General features: G+C 37.1%; 1 protein-coding gene across 5 annotated transcripts in view; it reads left to right on the top strand.

Annotated features, from left to right (window-relative positions):
* The window catches only part of kalrna (kalirin RhoGEF kinase a), a 221,492-nt gene that overhangs the window by 196,671 nt on the left and 10,665 nt on the right, over positions 1 to 14,156 (top strand). For 2 of the 5 annotated variants that reach the window (XM_065293262.1, XM_065293266.1), the window contains 15 exons: positions 506 to 652; positions 1,867 to 1,962; positions 4,508 to 4,623; positions 4,716 to 4,782; positions 5,110 to 5,213; positions 5,292 to 5,361; positions 5,445 to 5,531; positions 5,647 to 5,739; positions 5,821 to 5,871; positions 6,018 to 6,095; positions 9,439 to 9,624; positions 11,286 to 11,457; positions 11,540 to 11,766; positions 11,916 to 12,172; positions 13,837 to 13,969. In XM_065293262.1, coding sequence (XP_065149334.1) covers positions 506 to 652; positions 1,867 to 1,962; positions 4,508 to 4,623; positions 4,716 to 4,782; positions 5,110 to 5,213; positions 5,292 to 5,361; positions 5,445 to 5,531; positions 5,647 to 5,739; positions 5,821 to 5,871; positions 6,018 to 6,095; positions 9,439 to 9,624; positions 11,286 to 11,457; positions 11,540 to 11,766; positions 11,916 to 12,172; positions 13,837 to 13,969 — 1,884 coding nt within the window. Of the gene's footprint in view, positions 1 to 505; positions 653 to 1,866; positions 1,963 to 4,507; positions 4,624 to 4,715; positions 4,783 to 5,109; positions 5,214 to 5,291; positions 5,362 to 5,444; positions 5,532 to 5,646; positions 5,740 to 5,820; positions 5,872 to 6,017; positions 6,096 to 9,438; positions 9,625 to 11,285; positions 11,458 to 11,539; positions 11,767 to 11,915; positions 12,757 to 13,836; positions 13,970 to 14,156 lie in introns of those variants that run through there. The other 3 variants (XM_065293264.1, XM_065293263.1, XM_065293265.1) reach the window with 3 other exon arrangements.

Genomic DNA, 14,156 nt, shown 5'->3' with positions numbered 1-14,156 from the left:
TTAAAAACAAGTTAAAATTGCTCAAATAATTATGTGAAGTTAATGTAGTCAAATTTAAAATAGTATGTTCCACTGTCTTTATTTTAATAAAATTAAGACAATTTTATTAAACTTAAAAATTATATAATGCAGCTACATTTTTTTTACAGTGGTGGCTTTTACAGTATTAACTGGGATAAAGGGTGAAATAAGAAATTAACAAATCATTTATTAGTAATAACTAGTTGTCTTGCCCTTGCAAAATGTGCTACAATCATGCAGATGTGCACTGTTAGAAAAAAATGTCAAAATATCTTAACTAATAGGAACTCTTTAGTTATAAAACAATACTTTTTGAAAGGTTATTATCACCCTAGTGACTGCTGGGGTACATATTTTTTCTGACAATGTGAATGTTACAGTATGTGGTTGCTTGCTCTTTGATGAGAAGAATTGATATAACCTCTAACAATGTGCTAGAAATATTATATTGCTTTTTCTCAAAGTGTTGTCTTTTTGTTTCCAGAGAGTTCATAAAGTAGAGGGAACACTTACCAAATCATCATCATCAGGGATGCACAGCGGAGGAGAGGATGAGCCAGAGGACGAGTCACACACCCCTCTGCCTCCCCCTATGGAGATCATCAATAACACCTCTAATCAAGAAGATAAGGTATACAGACAGAGGGAGGAGCTTAGAGAGTGTGATGTCATCAGCAGAGATTACACACACTGTCACTCATCATGTGTTTATAACAATCTCCACCTGTCTTACTCATACACGCACACACACGTCGTGGCCTTACTAACAAATTTTTCTTCTTGATGTCAGCATCACTCATAACTCCTTGGGCGGAGGCTTCCTGTCTTATTGTCAACTAACCACACATTTACCCTGTTTTTGCAATGAAGTGAAGCTGCAATGAAATTCTTTAACTGTTCCAGTAAAAGGCCTTTTAAGTGCAATTGTGTCTGGCATCTCATGAAAACATGTCTGGGTTACATTTCACACCAACAACAAAAATAAACTATAGAAAGACAACAGAGGTTATTTTGCATTTGTTAAATTTTGTCACCATGCAAATTGGTGGCTCTTTAAATGTGACGCTGTCTGTAGCTGCATTCCCATTAAATATTTGTGCAAAACGTAAGTGTTATTTTCTAAATTTCATCAAAAACTATTGTGAAATAATGGCGCAATAAATTTTGTTCTCTCGTGATATGGTCCAAAAACCATGCAGAAGGGTGTGTTCGCCTTCATACGGTGGTGTGCGGACCGACATGCTAATGACAGTAAAATACAGCAATCGCAGCTTGAAAGTATATAATTGACTCCCGAATTGCTCTAGCAGTATTTTGATGTCATGCGCTTGTCGATTTTTGTGACATTGCATGAAGTTGACCACACCTCTTCTGCCTTGTCCACCAATCAAACATAACAGGCCATACTGTAATTTTCATTGCCGTTTTGTGATATATTCTTTGTTCGAATTCCCTGAAAATCCACCTCAATTTTAAAACCTTTTTGTGATATCTGGGAGTTTATGTGAAATTGGCATTGGGCGTGTTTTTAATTTGCTATTTCAATTAGCACAATTTGAAGGGTAATGAAAACACAGCTTGTGAACTCCAGGCTAAAGTCTCAAAATCCAGTTATGAGATTGAGAGCATTAAAGTTTGATTTCTCGAAATTTTTATTTCAGAGGTAACCTGGACATGTTTTTTAACACATATATAAACCATCACTTTGCATGCTTCTCTTCTCTTTATCAAACCTTGATAAACTGGGCTAGAGTAACACCCTCAGCTCTTCTTGTCCTGATCTGCTTGTGTGTTTCTCTCTCTTCGTGTGTTAATGTCTCTCTTTCCTGACCTGCTGTCATGTAGTCTTCTGTGCTTCTGGCTTCACGGCAGAGCTCGGCTGATGTTCCCAGCGCTGCTGAGCTTGTCAGTGCTATAGAGAAACTGGTCAAAACAAAGATGGTAAGTTTGTCCTGACCCCAGGCCAGTTTTCCCTCCTTGGCTCAAGCAGGAAGCTTTGATGTAAAATGTCTTGATTTCCTGCTTTTTTCTGTGTTTTTTTTTTTTGCCCTGGACAATCACTGTTAGAGATCTTTTACAGTAATGTCATGTGTACCGTGACACCACATGCTCTGTGTGGGTCTGTTTTATTATTTCCGAGATGCTTGTGTTGTACACATGACCTGGTTAATGAAGCGCAGTCAAACTTGTCGGATTCTGTGTTGGATGTAAACACGCTGATCTGTTCTGTGTATACTGTACAGTGGTGATGTCAGCTTCTTCTGTGCTCAAAGATTCATTTATTTGCATTTACAGCTAATGTAACTTTAATAATGAGACACAAAGTATTTGTAGTCAAGAAGAATATTTTTATTGAACCACCTGAATGTTTGATCGTAGATGTATACAGCTCTCAACACTCTCGCTGCGTCCGAATTTGCATACTGTGACTGAATTAGATGAAGTATCTACTGTTTTATCATTAAAACACTATATATATTGTATGTTTGGGGTGAATACATTTCGGATATACTGCATCTCAATGTTTTCATTGTCATGTAACCCAACCCATATGTCCTATGACCTATGACATAATCAGAACAACCATGACCATATTTTATTTTAATTGGCCTCATGGGATAGTAAAGTGTCCATCGAAAAATTAAGTGTGAAGAAGTGGTCATCCAATTACTTTTCACCTACTATTTCTCAAATACTATGAATTCGGACATATTCAACTACAATATGGAAATGGGAATTTTTAGATGCTGTGTATTTTGTCAGCAGGGATGCTTTAAAAACAGTATTGAAAACACTTGTTCGTTGTTTTTTATTATTTGCCCCAAATCGTCCATATACTATACGAAGAAACAACTATATTGTAGTTTTGTAAAGATAATTTAACATAGGCAAATAAATATTTGTATTCATTATATCTTGAGCTTTTAAGCAGAAACCTTCACCAGCTTATAGTTTTTAGATCATGTTAAACACATATACATTCAAAGCTTTTGACTGTTAATGTACCAGTATGGCACGTTTTATGCTTTCACATGCATGTACAGTTAGGGTCGAATATAATTCAATACTAATATATTTAATTGTTTTCAATAACGTTGATATAGTGTCTAAACACATTCAGGATATTTCGATATACAGTCAGGTCCATAAATATTGGGACAGAGGCACATTTTGTGTTATTTTAGCTGTTTAGCAAAATGTATTCCAGTTACAGTCATATTATGAATATTTGCTTACAGTGTACACTCTCAGCTTTATTTTGAGGGTATTCACATCCAAATTGGCTGAAGGATTTAGGAACTACAGCCGTTTAATTTGTATCTCCCCCTTTTTAAAGGGGTCAAAAGTAATGGGACAGTTGACTTAAAAGCTGTTTTATGGACAGGTATTGTCTATTTGTTAAATAATTTCCTCATGAATGACAGATGTTATTAGGAAACCATGAATGGAAATGCGATCCCACTGCCTAAACACTATTTTACTGAAGATGTTGTCTGCTGATATCATGAGATGTTCTTGGCCTTCTCCATTATTTTTATTTTTATTAGGATTATACAGGTTGATAGTAGTTTAATCTCTCCAAATAAAGCTTTTTGAGAGCTTGTCTGACTTTTTTTGGAGTCTAATCTCCCCTTCCTATTCTTGTGGCTTTTGTGTCTTGTGGTGAACCCTCTGTATTTCTCCTTGTAATATCTTCTCTTTATTGTTTTGATTGACAATGACATCTTTACCTCCAGTAGAGTGTTCTTCACTTCTCTGGACGTTGTAAAGGGAGTTTTCTTTACATGGAGATCATCCACCACTGTTATCCTATATAGACATACAGGATTTTTATGTTGCTGAGCTCACCAGTGTGTTGTTTTTTTTAGTCAGGATGTACCAAATTGTTGATCTGGCCACTCTTAATGTTCCTGCTATCTCTCTGATGGATTTGTTGTGTTTTTGAAACCTAAATATGGTCTGTATCACTTGCACGGAGATGTCCCTGAATCGAATGATTTGGGTTCACAGCCATAGCTTTCAAATGCAATTGTCACATTTAAAATCCACTCCAGACCGTAACATCTGTCATTCATGAGGAAATTATTTACAAATAGACAATACCTGTCCATAAAACAGCTTTTAAGCCAACTGTCTCATTACTTTTGACCTCTTTAGAAAGCGGGAGCTACATATTAAACGTGTGTAATTCCTAAATCCTTCATCCAATTTGCATGTGAATACTCTCAAAATAAAGTTGAGAGTGTGCACTTCAAGCCAATAGTCATAATATGACTGTAATTGGAATACATTTTGATAAACAGCTAAAATAACACAAAATGTGCCTCTGTCCCAATATTTATGGACCTGACTGTATACATTACAGGTCACGTCTAAAAGCATGTGTTAAACGTTATTGTGTCATCTTCTGTATTTTATGTATCACGTCTAGCCTCTTTAAATACACTGTTACCTTACTGGTATGTTGTTTTTGTTGTTCTTCTAGACGTTAGAGCCGGGGTCTTATCCAGGATTCAGTCCAGTTAACCCAGCAGAGCAAAGCCCTACACCACCCAGAAACCCCGAGCAGGAGCAAATAGCCAAAGCTCTTCGGGGACGAATGTAAGAAACACAAACTCTTCATCCTAAAACGCTTGTTTGATGATGATGGTGATTGTATGTTTTCTAAGTCTGTTAATGGTTTTGTGTTTTAGGTTTGTTGTGAATGAATTAATTCAGACGGAGAAAGACTACGTGAAGGATTTAGGTATTGTGGTGGAGGTAAGAACAACGTAAGACAGAATCACTAATAATAATAATAATGTCAACGGCGCAATGATTACGGCATATTGTTAGTATAGATTCGCTTGACATTTTGTCATGCATGTTTTTGTCAGTCTGCTCTGATGATTAAAGCCATTTGCATCCACATCTTCATAACCTTGAACATTATCTGCTTTGTCATCAATAGTTTGCATTGTTAAGATATCGCCTGTGTTTCAGTGTTTACTTAGTCTGCTGTTTATTATCATTTACTGCCAGCAGTGTGAATTACTCTTGCTGTTTGTGTATTTGGATCGGTGACTCAAATGTGATGTCATTTTGAAGGGCTTTATGAAGAGCATTGAGGAGAAAGGAGTTCCCGACGATATGAAAGGAAAAGACAAAATCGTCTTTGGAAACATTCACCAAATCTATGACTGGCACAAGGAGTGAGTCTCGTAGTTTATCACCAAACAGAGAAACATTTTTATTTTCCTAGAAATAATATCTTTGTTTTCTTTCTTAAGTTTCTTTGTGGGTGAACTGGAGAAATGTCTTGAAGATCACGAGAAACTGCCTGGACTGTTCAGTAAACATGTAAGTATGTGCGTGTTAAACATCGCTTGTGTTTCATGTATGCATGTGAATGTATCAGTAAGGAAGTCTTCATGTGTACCCAGGAGAGAAGACTACACATGTATGTGGTTTACTGCCAAAACAAACCCAAATCTGAATACATAGTTGCAGAATACGATTCATACTTTGAGGTAGGCACTACTTTTGTGTTAAGATCACTTTTAGAAATAATAATGCATGTGTACTGTAAACATCAACTTAAGATGATATGCATGTGACGTCTCTGCTTGTGTTTTTGGCTCTTAGGAGATTCAGCAAGACATCAACTCTAGACTGACCATCAGTGATTTTCTCATTAAACCCATTCAGAGAATAACTAAATACCAGTTACTACTGAAGGTAAAGTCAAAACTGTTTTGACTTTGCATTAATGTTAATAATTGATGTGTTTTGATTTTTAAATGTATTTGCATTTTTAAGGACTTCTTGAAATACAGCGTAAAGGCTGGGTTGGATTGTCAGGATATAGAGGTAGAAATTATTCTACACATTCATATATTTTGTTTTACATTTTAAAAGCTATTTAAGACTTGTTATTTATATACTGACTTATTCCGTCAGTATGCATAAGCAAAGGTGAAACACAGAGATGTTTTTTTTGTTTTACTACGCAACAGAAAGCGGTAGATCTGATGTCCCAGGTGCCAAAGCTGTGCAATGATATGATGAATCTGGGCAGACTGCAGGGGTTTGAGGTATGTTGAAAACAAATGAGGAGTTCAAAAGCAAAAGATGTTAAACGTCACCTCCATCAAAAATTTGATACTGTGTCTCATTCACTATTAATTGCATACGTTTTTCATATTAATACGCACATATAAACTTCTCGTGAAAACGTTATTACCTAATTCACAACATGTGCGTACGCACATGAATTTGTTTTTATACTTGTTCTTACGTTAGTGAATTTGGAGTGTTCTACATTAGCATTGACAAGCTTGGCAATTTCCCTAAAACATGCCCAAACCAGCACCATATAAGGGCTTTCCGAAGCGCTTGTCCAGTTTGTCATCAAAGCAAAAGAACTTGAAAAGAAATTCACGATCATATTTATTACTGGTAATTTTCTGTTTTGTTTAGCATTTTTGATTTGGGAGGTTTTGCTGTCGCTGGAGAAAGCCAGATGTGCTGTGTGTCCACCAGAGTAACAATAAAGTACAGTATTGGTTGCGATAACAAAGACATTAAATTAATATGACAGAGACATGCATCTGTATCTAAAACAAAATAGACAGGAGATCAAGTGATTTATGTTTGGACTTCTCATTACATTTACATAATGTTTACATTAGGCATTAAGCAGATGAATTCATATAAAGATTTAAAAAGTGAGGAAGCAAAGCGTGACGATTTTTTATTACGCGCATTTTCTTTTATATGTGTAGAAAAAAATAAGTAGCCTATTATAATGTATAATATCCTGTATATAATAATAATATAGATAGCGTTACCTTCAGATCCCCTTAATCCCGACCCCAAGCTATTCAAAAATACTGGTTTGCCGGCAGAATCTGGTAAATGTCACGTCGAATTTTCAAGTTCTTAACTCTTTCACCGCCAGCGTTTTTTTTTAAAAGTTGCCAGCCAGCGCCAGCGTTTTTCATGATTTTCACCAAAGTTTAATGCCTTCCAGAAAATGTTCTTTAAATATATAAACATACAATATACCAAATGAAAGAACAGACCCTCTGCTTTCAAAAAAAAAAAAAAAAAACGTTTCATCCTACCTTCAGTGGTTCTTTTGTAATCAGCTTTTGAATATGGGTAGGTTTCTGCAAAAACACCACATTTTTAGCAAAAAGCAGAGATAATTCCATTTTTGTGACGGACTTTTCATAGAGATCCCATTCAGAGCGATCTTTAAAAAAGACACGGACATGCAGCCGCTTGCCATAGGGCAATACTTCCGGGTTTAAAAAGTTGCGGAAGGGCGCCACCTGGTGGATAATAGCGGTATTGCGGAAAGACGGAAAATCTCGTCATTGCCGGGGAAGCGTTTTCTCTTGATTGACGAGATATCTCGTCAATGGCGGTGAAAGAGTTAAAGTGCATGGAAGACAAATTGGATGAACGACGGATTTTAATTGCAGTTTTTACCCGGTAAAAGAGGTTTACTGAATATATCAAGATATTGACTGCATTTTTGAGCCTTTATTTAGAAAAGACAGTGAAGAGTAACTTGAGAGGTTTTTGCCAAAAAAGTATGCATGCACTTATAGGTTTTGCAGCAAAAGGGTAACATTTATTAAAAACAATGAAATTACATGTGTGAGGCATTTCAATGAATGAATTATAATACTTTCAATGCCATTAAATAGAAATGACTAAATCTAAACACAAGAGTCTGATAAAAAAAATGCTGATTTACAAGAAAACATGTCAGATGAGGTGGATCACATAGAACGTGTTTATGGCATTTTTGAATGGTTTTCTATGGGCAGTGAGCGTTATGTGCCTGCTGTTTAACACGTTTTTGCAGGAGCGCGCTGAAGTTGAAAAAGTCATCTCTTAAGTGTAAAAGCGCTCGATATCATTTGCATTTTTCCATTGTCCAATCAAATGAGGGGTGAGGCGGGCCTTCCATTTTGGTGTCAGAAGTTTATAGTTGGTTGGAACAATGGAGACTGTACTCGCTCTCCTGTGTGTTTGGGCACCTCTCACCTCGATAAACGTCAGATCAAGTGTACTCTTTTAAAGTTTCTGCTAATATGACAGTTAACGGCAAGAGAGCGATCAAGCTTCAATATTTGATTGACAAGACAGCTGCCTTGAGTAGACCTGTTTGAGTTGTGACTCATTTGGATCTTTCACCCAGATCTTTAAATAAACTCATGAGTCGCGAGTCTCCTTAACCCGGATCAGTTGAGTCCTACTACAATTCAATGTAAAACCATAAAACAGCGCCACCACACACACAAACCTCTTTCAACATTATTGATGAGACTTCGCTCGCTCTACAGATCCACTCGTAACCGGCTGATCTGCGCGAGAACTGACCCGAGATTCTCACTCAGAGCCAGAAACAACGCGGAGTTGCGGACTTGAGAGACATGTGAATCTGCTCTGACTCGAGAATCTCTCAACTCGTAACCGGCTGATCCGCACGAACCGTCTCTCGAGTCAGAGCCGGAAACACTGCAGATTCGCAGATCTGCCGGAAACATTGCAGACTCAAGACTCTCTGGCTCGGGGGTCACAAAAGCAGGACACAGTTTTTTCTATATTTTCTCCAAATTATTATGTTATTATTATTATTAGGCCTATTTTTTTTTTTAAATGGTCGACCATACACACCAAAACTAAAACCTATAAGCATGTTATTTCAGAAGTGAAATGCTTTTGTTGTGAATTTGCTTTTGAGGAGACTTCAGTCACTCTATAGATACACTAAACGGCTTCGGCTGATCTGCACGAATCAGCCGGTTAGTGGATCTGAAGAGTGAGTGAAGTCTCATGAGTCCCATGGTCTGCGAGTCTGCAATGTTTCCAGCTCTGAGAATCTCGAGTCGCGTGGATCAGCCGGTTACAAGTGGGTCTGTACTGAGTTTCCTTGGCGATTTAGCAATACTGACTCAAGTGACTCACACAACCCGAATCACTTTAGTGAGTGAATCACAATAACCCAGATCCTTAAAAGGAATAGAGTTTGCCAGGCCTAGCCTTAAGGGTTGCCTAGCAATATATATAAAAAAATAGCTTTTAAACGCCTCGCTTTTCAAGCATTAAAATGCATTTGTTGTGATCGCCCCCTTAGAGGGTTTTTTCATCTGAACTCTTCAACTCCTCTCTTAACATTTTGTGATTTACTTTTTTCTACATAAAATCATCATACCGCTTATAATATAAAGAACATTCTGTGAAATATAACCTTGATATCTAAGTCAAAGATCTCTGCTATTGTAAAATAAATAGTTCCAACTTCAATTTCTGTTCAGATGAGCTGCACTTGAAGTTCAGTGTAAAGTGTAAATAAACATACAGTACACCTGCGCTGTCACTGCCTGGCTCCGATGGCTGAATGTTTGTATGTTTATTCAGGGAAAGCTGACGAGTCAAGGGAAGCTCCTGCAGCAGGAGACGTTTTTTGTGACAGAACAGGACTCTGGGGTTCTGTCCCGCAGTAAAGAGCGCAGGGTTTTCCTCTTCGAGCAGATCGTCATCTTCAGCGAGCTCTTACGCAAGGGCTCATCCATACCGGGATATCAGTTTAAAAAGAGCATCAAGGTACGTTTGTACACTCCGCTGGATTCAGCCAGCAGACACATTCAGTTGTAAGTGTTTGCTCTCTCTAACCAAACTAAATGATTTAATTACAAGAAAATATCAAAACGCCGGTGAAAGACGGTGTCGCGGTGGGCAAGTGATCTAACCGGTTAGAGGCTGAAGCACCGGTAATCACCGTTTCACCGACTATCGCAACAAGCCTACCATGTAGATAATTTATTATAGCATGTTAAAATTGACACTTTGTAGGTGTGAGCAGAAATGTGCAGTTTTGGTTGTGTCTATTTAAATGCAAATCAGCTGATCCATTTACTGAATGGCAGTGCCGTGGTTGCAAAGTGCAAATTAAGGGGCAGTATTATTATAATGAGACATCACAAGGGGGGCGCCAAATTTCAATGACATATTTTTTCACATACTTGCAGAGAATGGATTACCAAAACTAAGTTACTGGGTTGATCTGTTTCACATTTTCTAGGTCGATAGAAGCATTTGGGACCCAATAACAGCACTTAAACATGGAAAAAGTCAGATTTTCATGATATGTCCCCTTTAAAGGATTACTTCATTTTGATAAAAAAGATGTGATATTTTACGTGATTGCGAAATCGACATGATTTAGTGATATGTAAGGTCACGCTGGTGTGTTACAAGGCCAGTGCAAGATGAGAAGTTGTGGTTTAAAAGTACAAATAAAAAAAATGACGATGTTTCAAGACCATAGACTGTAAAAAAAGATGGACGACGCCCATTCGTTCTTTTCCATTGCTGAAAAGTGAAGCCACCAGTGTCCCGATATGGCGCTGACATCTTGGGATTCGCAGTAGCAATTTCAGGACCAGTTCTGCGCAGTAGGAAGTAAAGCCGCCAAATCAAGGCCCCGCCCTCGCAGGATGCACATCACAGCTGTCAATCATGACGTCACACCACCGTGTAACTAAAAACAAACTTATTTTAAAAACAAACACTTGAATTTACATCAGCTTGATAAAAACTACAGTAAATGACAGAAAGCTTCGGAAAAAAGATATTTGAATTGTAATTAAATTGTTGAGTCGGTCTCAAGTTCCATTGAATAACATGGGGGAGGCAGTTTATGACCTATACTAGGACCAGACATGGAGACATTTTGGCTTCACTTTTCAGGGAGTATTCCTTTAAGATCTCAGTTTTCAGTGTCATTTGAAATTGAAATGATAAAAACTGGATACGGAATTATGTATTAATGTACTTTGAATTTAAAACTCAGAAAGCCATAAAAATCTCATCTTCCCCACTTTGTTGTTATGTTGGCCTAATTAAACTTTAACTTGTGTGACTTTGTTGACTTCACTTCAGTTAATTCCTCTTCCAGTCATTCAACATCTTGTGGGTGATGTCCAATTCAATTAAAATTCAGTTTCCCAAACTTTAAAGATGAAGCCAATAGATACCAAACACCATACACATGGTTTTGGTTTTGCATGTTTTACTTATCACAGCTACTGTATTAATTCCTATGAGAAGAAAAGAGAGAAGTATCCAATAAATGTAGCTATTTTTACAATAAAAAAATTACAGAAATTGTTTTCCTTGTCAGCTATACCCATCTATAAATTCAGATTTTTGTCCAACCATGTTTACCCTACATCTTTAGTTTTTTTGTGTATGTGTGTGCATAGGTGAGCCTCCTGGGTCTAGAAGAGCATGTTGAAAATGACCCGTGTAAGTTCGTTTTGTCTTGTCGCGGTTCAGCCGAACGCTTTACCCTGCAGGCGGCAAACACGGATATTAAACAGGTCTGGGTTCAGCATATCACTGATCTACTGGACCTACAAAACAACTTCTTGTCTGGTGAGAAAATATGACTTTATGAGCTCTTCTCTTGAGCTCGCTCATCTCCGTCAATAATGTGTTTGTGACTATCGATCCGTAGCTCTTCAGTCTCCAATTGAATATCAGAAGGAGCGGGGCGGCTCTCAGTCGTTGAACCGTAAGTCCTCCAGCGGCAGCCGTACAGCTCAGCCCAGCATCAGGCCCAGCTCTACTGTCTTATTCGGTGCAGAGAAACCCTCTCTGTCTCCACGGAGCTCCACTTCGCTAAAGCTAACTACCTCCAACGGCGGTTCAAGCCATGAATTGGACAGATACCACTCCTCCAGGGTGAGAACAAAAGATTATCTTGTAAGATTAGGACACACATAGCGGACATGACTAAAAAGTTAATAAACTAAAGTTAGTGTGCTTTCCAATCTAGATCTTTAGTGTGCAACTCCTCACTAGTTTAATATTTTGTGATGTTGGTTTTGCAGAAGTTTGATGGCGTCGGCTGTAATGGTACGTCGTCCTCATTGCTGGTGACTCAGGACTATAATGCACTGAAAGAGAACGAGATCTGTGTCACGCAGGGTGAGACGGTGCAGATACTGGCAACAAATCAGCAAAACATGTACCTGGTGTACCGACCCGCCAACAGCCAATCTCCGGCGGCGGAGGGTTGGGTGCCGGGACACGTCCTTGGCCCTCTTACTAAACCCCTCATAGACACTACTGCAGATTCAAACATCAAGTAAGTGTCAATCAACACTAACTGGAGCTCTGATTGGATTGTTTAAAGACTGCACTCCCATGTTTTCAACCCCCCACCCCATTTTGTTGGAACTAACCCGGATGTTTCGGAGCCTTTTGCACGGGACAGTCTGATTTCTTTTTGAGCTTTTTTTTGCAAAGAAAGAAAGTTGAGGTTTTGACTGATGATTTGTGGTGAATCTTACATCAGTGTGGAAACTGACACGTCTGGACACTTATTTCAGTTCCTAACACTTTGTTTTTATGGTTTTCTTTGATTTTGTTGATTATCTTTTCTTCTGTTGTTATGTGAAGAGACAAAAAAGTGAATCATTTGGCCTGTTTGTTCTGAAGGAGAACACGTACTGTCGTCTATGGTATTTTTTATAGTTTGTGTATGTTTTAAATGTATTTTTGTACAGTCTTTTTGTTATGATTTTTTTCTTCTGAAGCATTAAATGTCGGCCGTTTACTGTAAATACTGTTGGCTTGTTTACTGTTTCTAGCACATTCCTGTAAAAAGCATTTTGCACTATTTAAGTGAACCCTTATTAATAAAAATCAGGTTTGTGCAATAGAACCATAGTTGCAATGTTGTAGTGTAACTAATCATTTTAAATGTATTATATTGAATATGTAAAATAAAATTTTGACATGCGCATGACTTAGTCATACAGATTCTGTTTCATTTATGCGTTATTATTAATATAAAGTTAAACTATTTGCCACTTGTATTTACATGAATTACGTAAAAGATTTCCAGATTTTTGCATTTAGACCTATTGTGCCTTATTTTGATTCATTTTATTTCATTATAAGTTGATTTTCTTTTATTTCTGTATTGTAGTGTGTAGAATATAGATTTTGTGTTTGTAACTAACCTCACAAGTCCTTGACAGTAAAGGTTTGGGTGATGCAGTGTTTGCTGTAAGTTATTTTAACAGAAGCTAAATAGTTACTGCTCTCACACAAACCAGGTATCCACTGTGGTGTAAGGCTGTAGATTATCCATAATAATATTATATAACAGAAAATCTTATAAATTCCCGATTACTTTTATCTGATTCTTTCAGGTACTGTATTTTTAATACTAAAATACAAAAATCTATGTTTGATATGTCTGAATATCATTGTTTTAGATCACAAAATACCACACCAGGTTAGGACCCTACACTGTAAAAATTCCTTGTTGCACTTACATTTTTAAGTTTAATTTAAAATTAATTTAAACTTTCTTGACTAGTGGGGAATTGCTGTAAATTATAAAAAATAAAGTTAAAATAACTTAAGCTAATATACCTTTATTTTTGATAATTTATAGCAACTCCTAACTAGTCAAGAAAGTTTAAATGAAATTTGTAAACTCATGTTAAAGTAAACATAAGTTTACATTTTACATATTTTTATATAAAAATTTAAAAAGTTGATTAAACTTAAAAATTAAACTGCAATGAGGAATTTTCTTAGTGTAGCAATTTTTAACCAGCTATAAAGATAATAATAAAAAATGTTTTCTGAGTTTATATTCCTGTTTTTTTTTTTTTTTTTGTGGAACTCTCTTTTCCCTGCTGAAATAACCCCCAAAGCCTCGAGAACTTGATTTTCCTTTCTTTACAGTTAAAATTTAATTTGTTGGTTTGACGGGTTGATGTTTTGACATAACAGGAAATCTCTGTCGTGGAACACGCTTCGCGCTCGTAAACGTGCCGAGAAGGAGAGCGCACCCCTTAAAAGTGACGTTAAGGTTGAGAATGGACGTAAGCCAAAGGAAATTCTCAGCGGCAAGGTGACCGTAAAAGTGAGTAAGAGAACGAGGGTGGGCGAGTGAGTGAGTGTTTGAGTCCTGTGTGGAAATAAACCCTTCAAACACTCTCACTCACTTCACTTAGGTTTGTCCAATGAAACTTCATACTAAAAGTCACACAACTCTTTTTTTATAAGTTATGTTTCTTTTGTGAAAGGTGCACTTTTTGTTGAACATGTTT

The sequence above is a fragment of the Paramisgurnus dabryanus genome, chromosome 15 (genome assembly GCF_030506205.2).
Source record: "Paramisgurnus dabryanus chromosome 15, PD_genome_1.1, whole genome shotgun sequence".
Lineage (NCBI taxonomy): Eukaryota > Metazoa > Chordata > Actinopteri > Cypriniformes > Cobitidae > Paramisgurnus > Paramisgurnus dabryanus.
The sequence above is the reverse complement of the archived record's forward strand: the minus strand, read 5'-3'. Positions and strand labels throughout refer to the sequence as shown.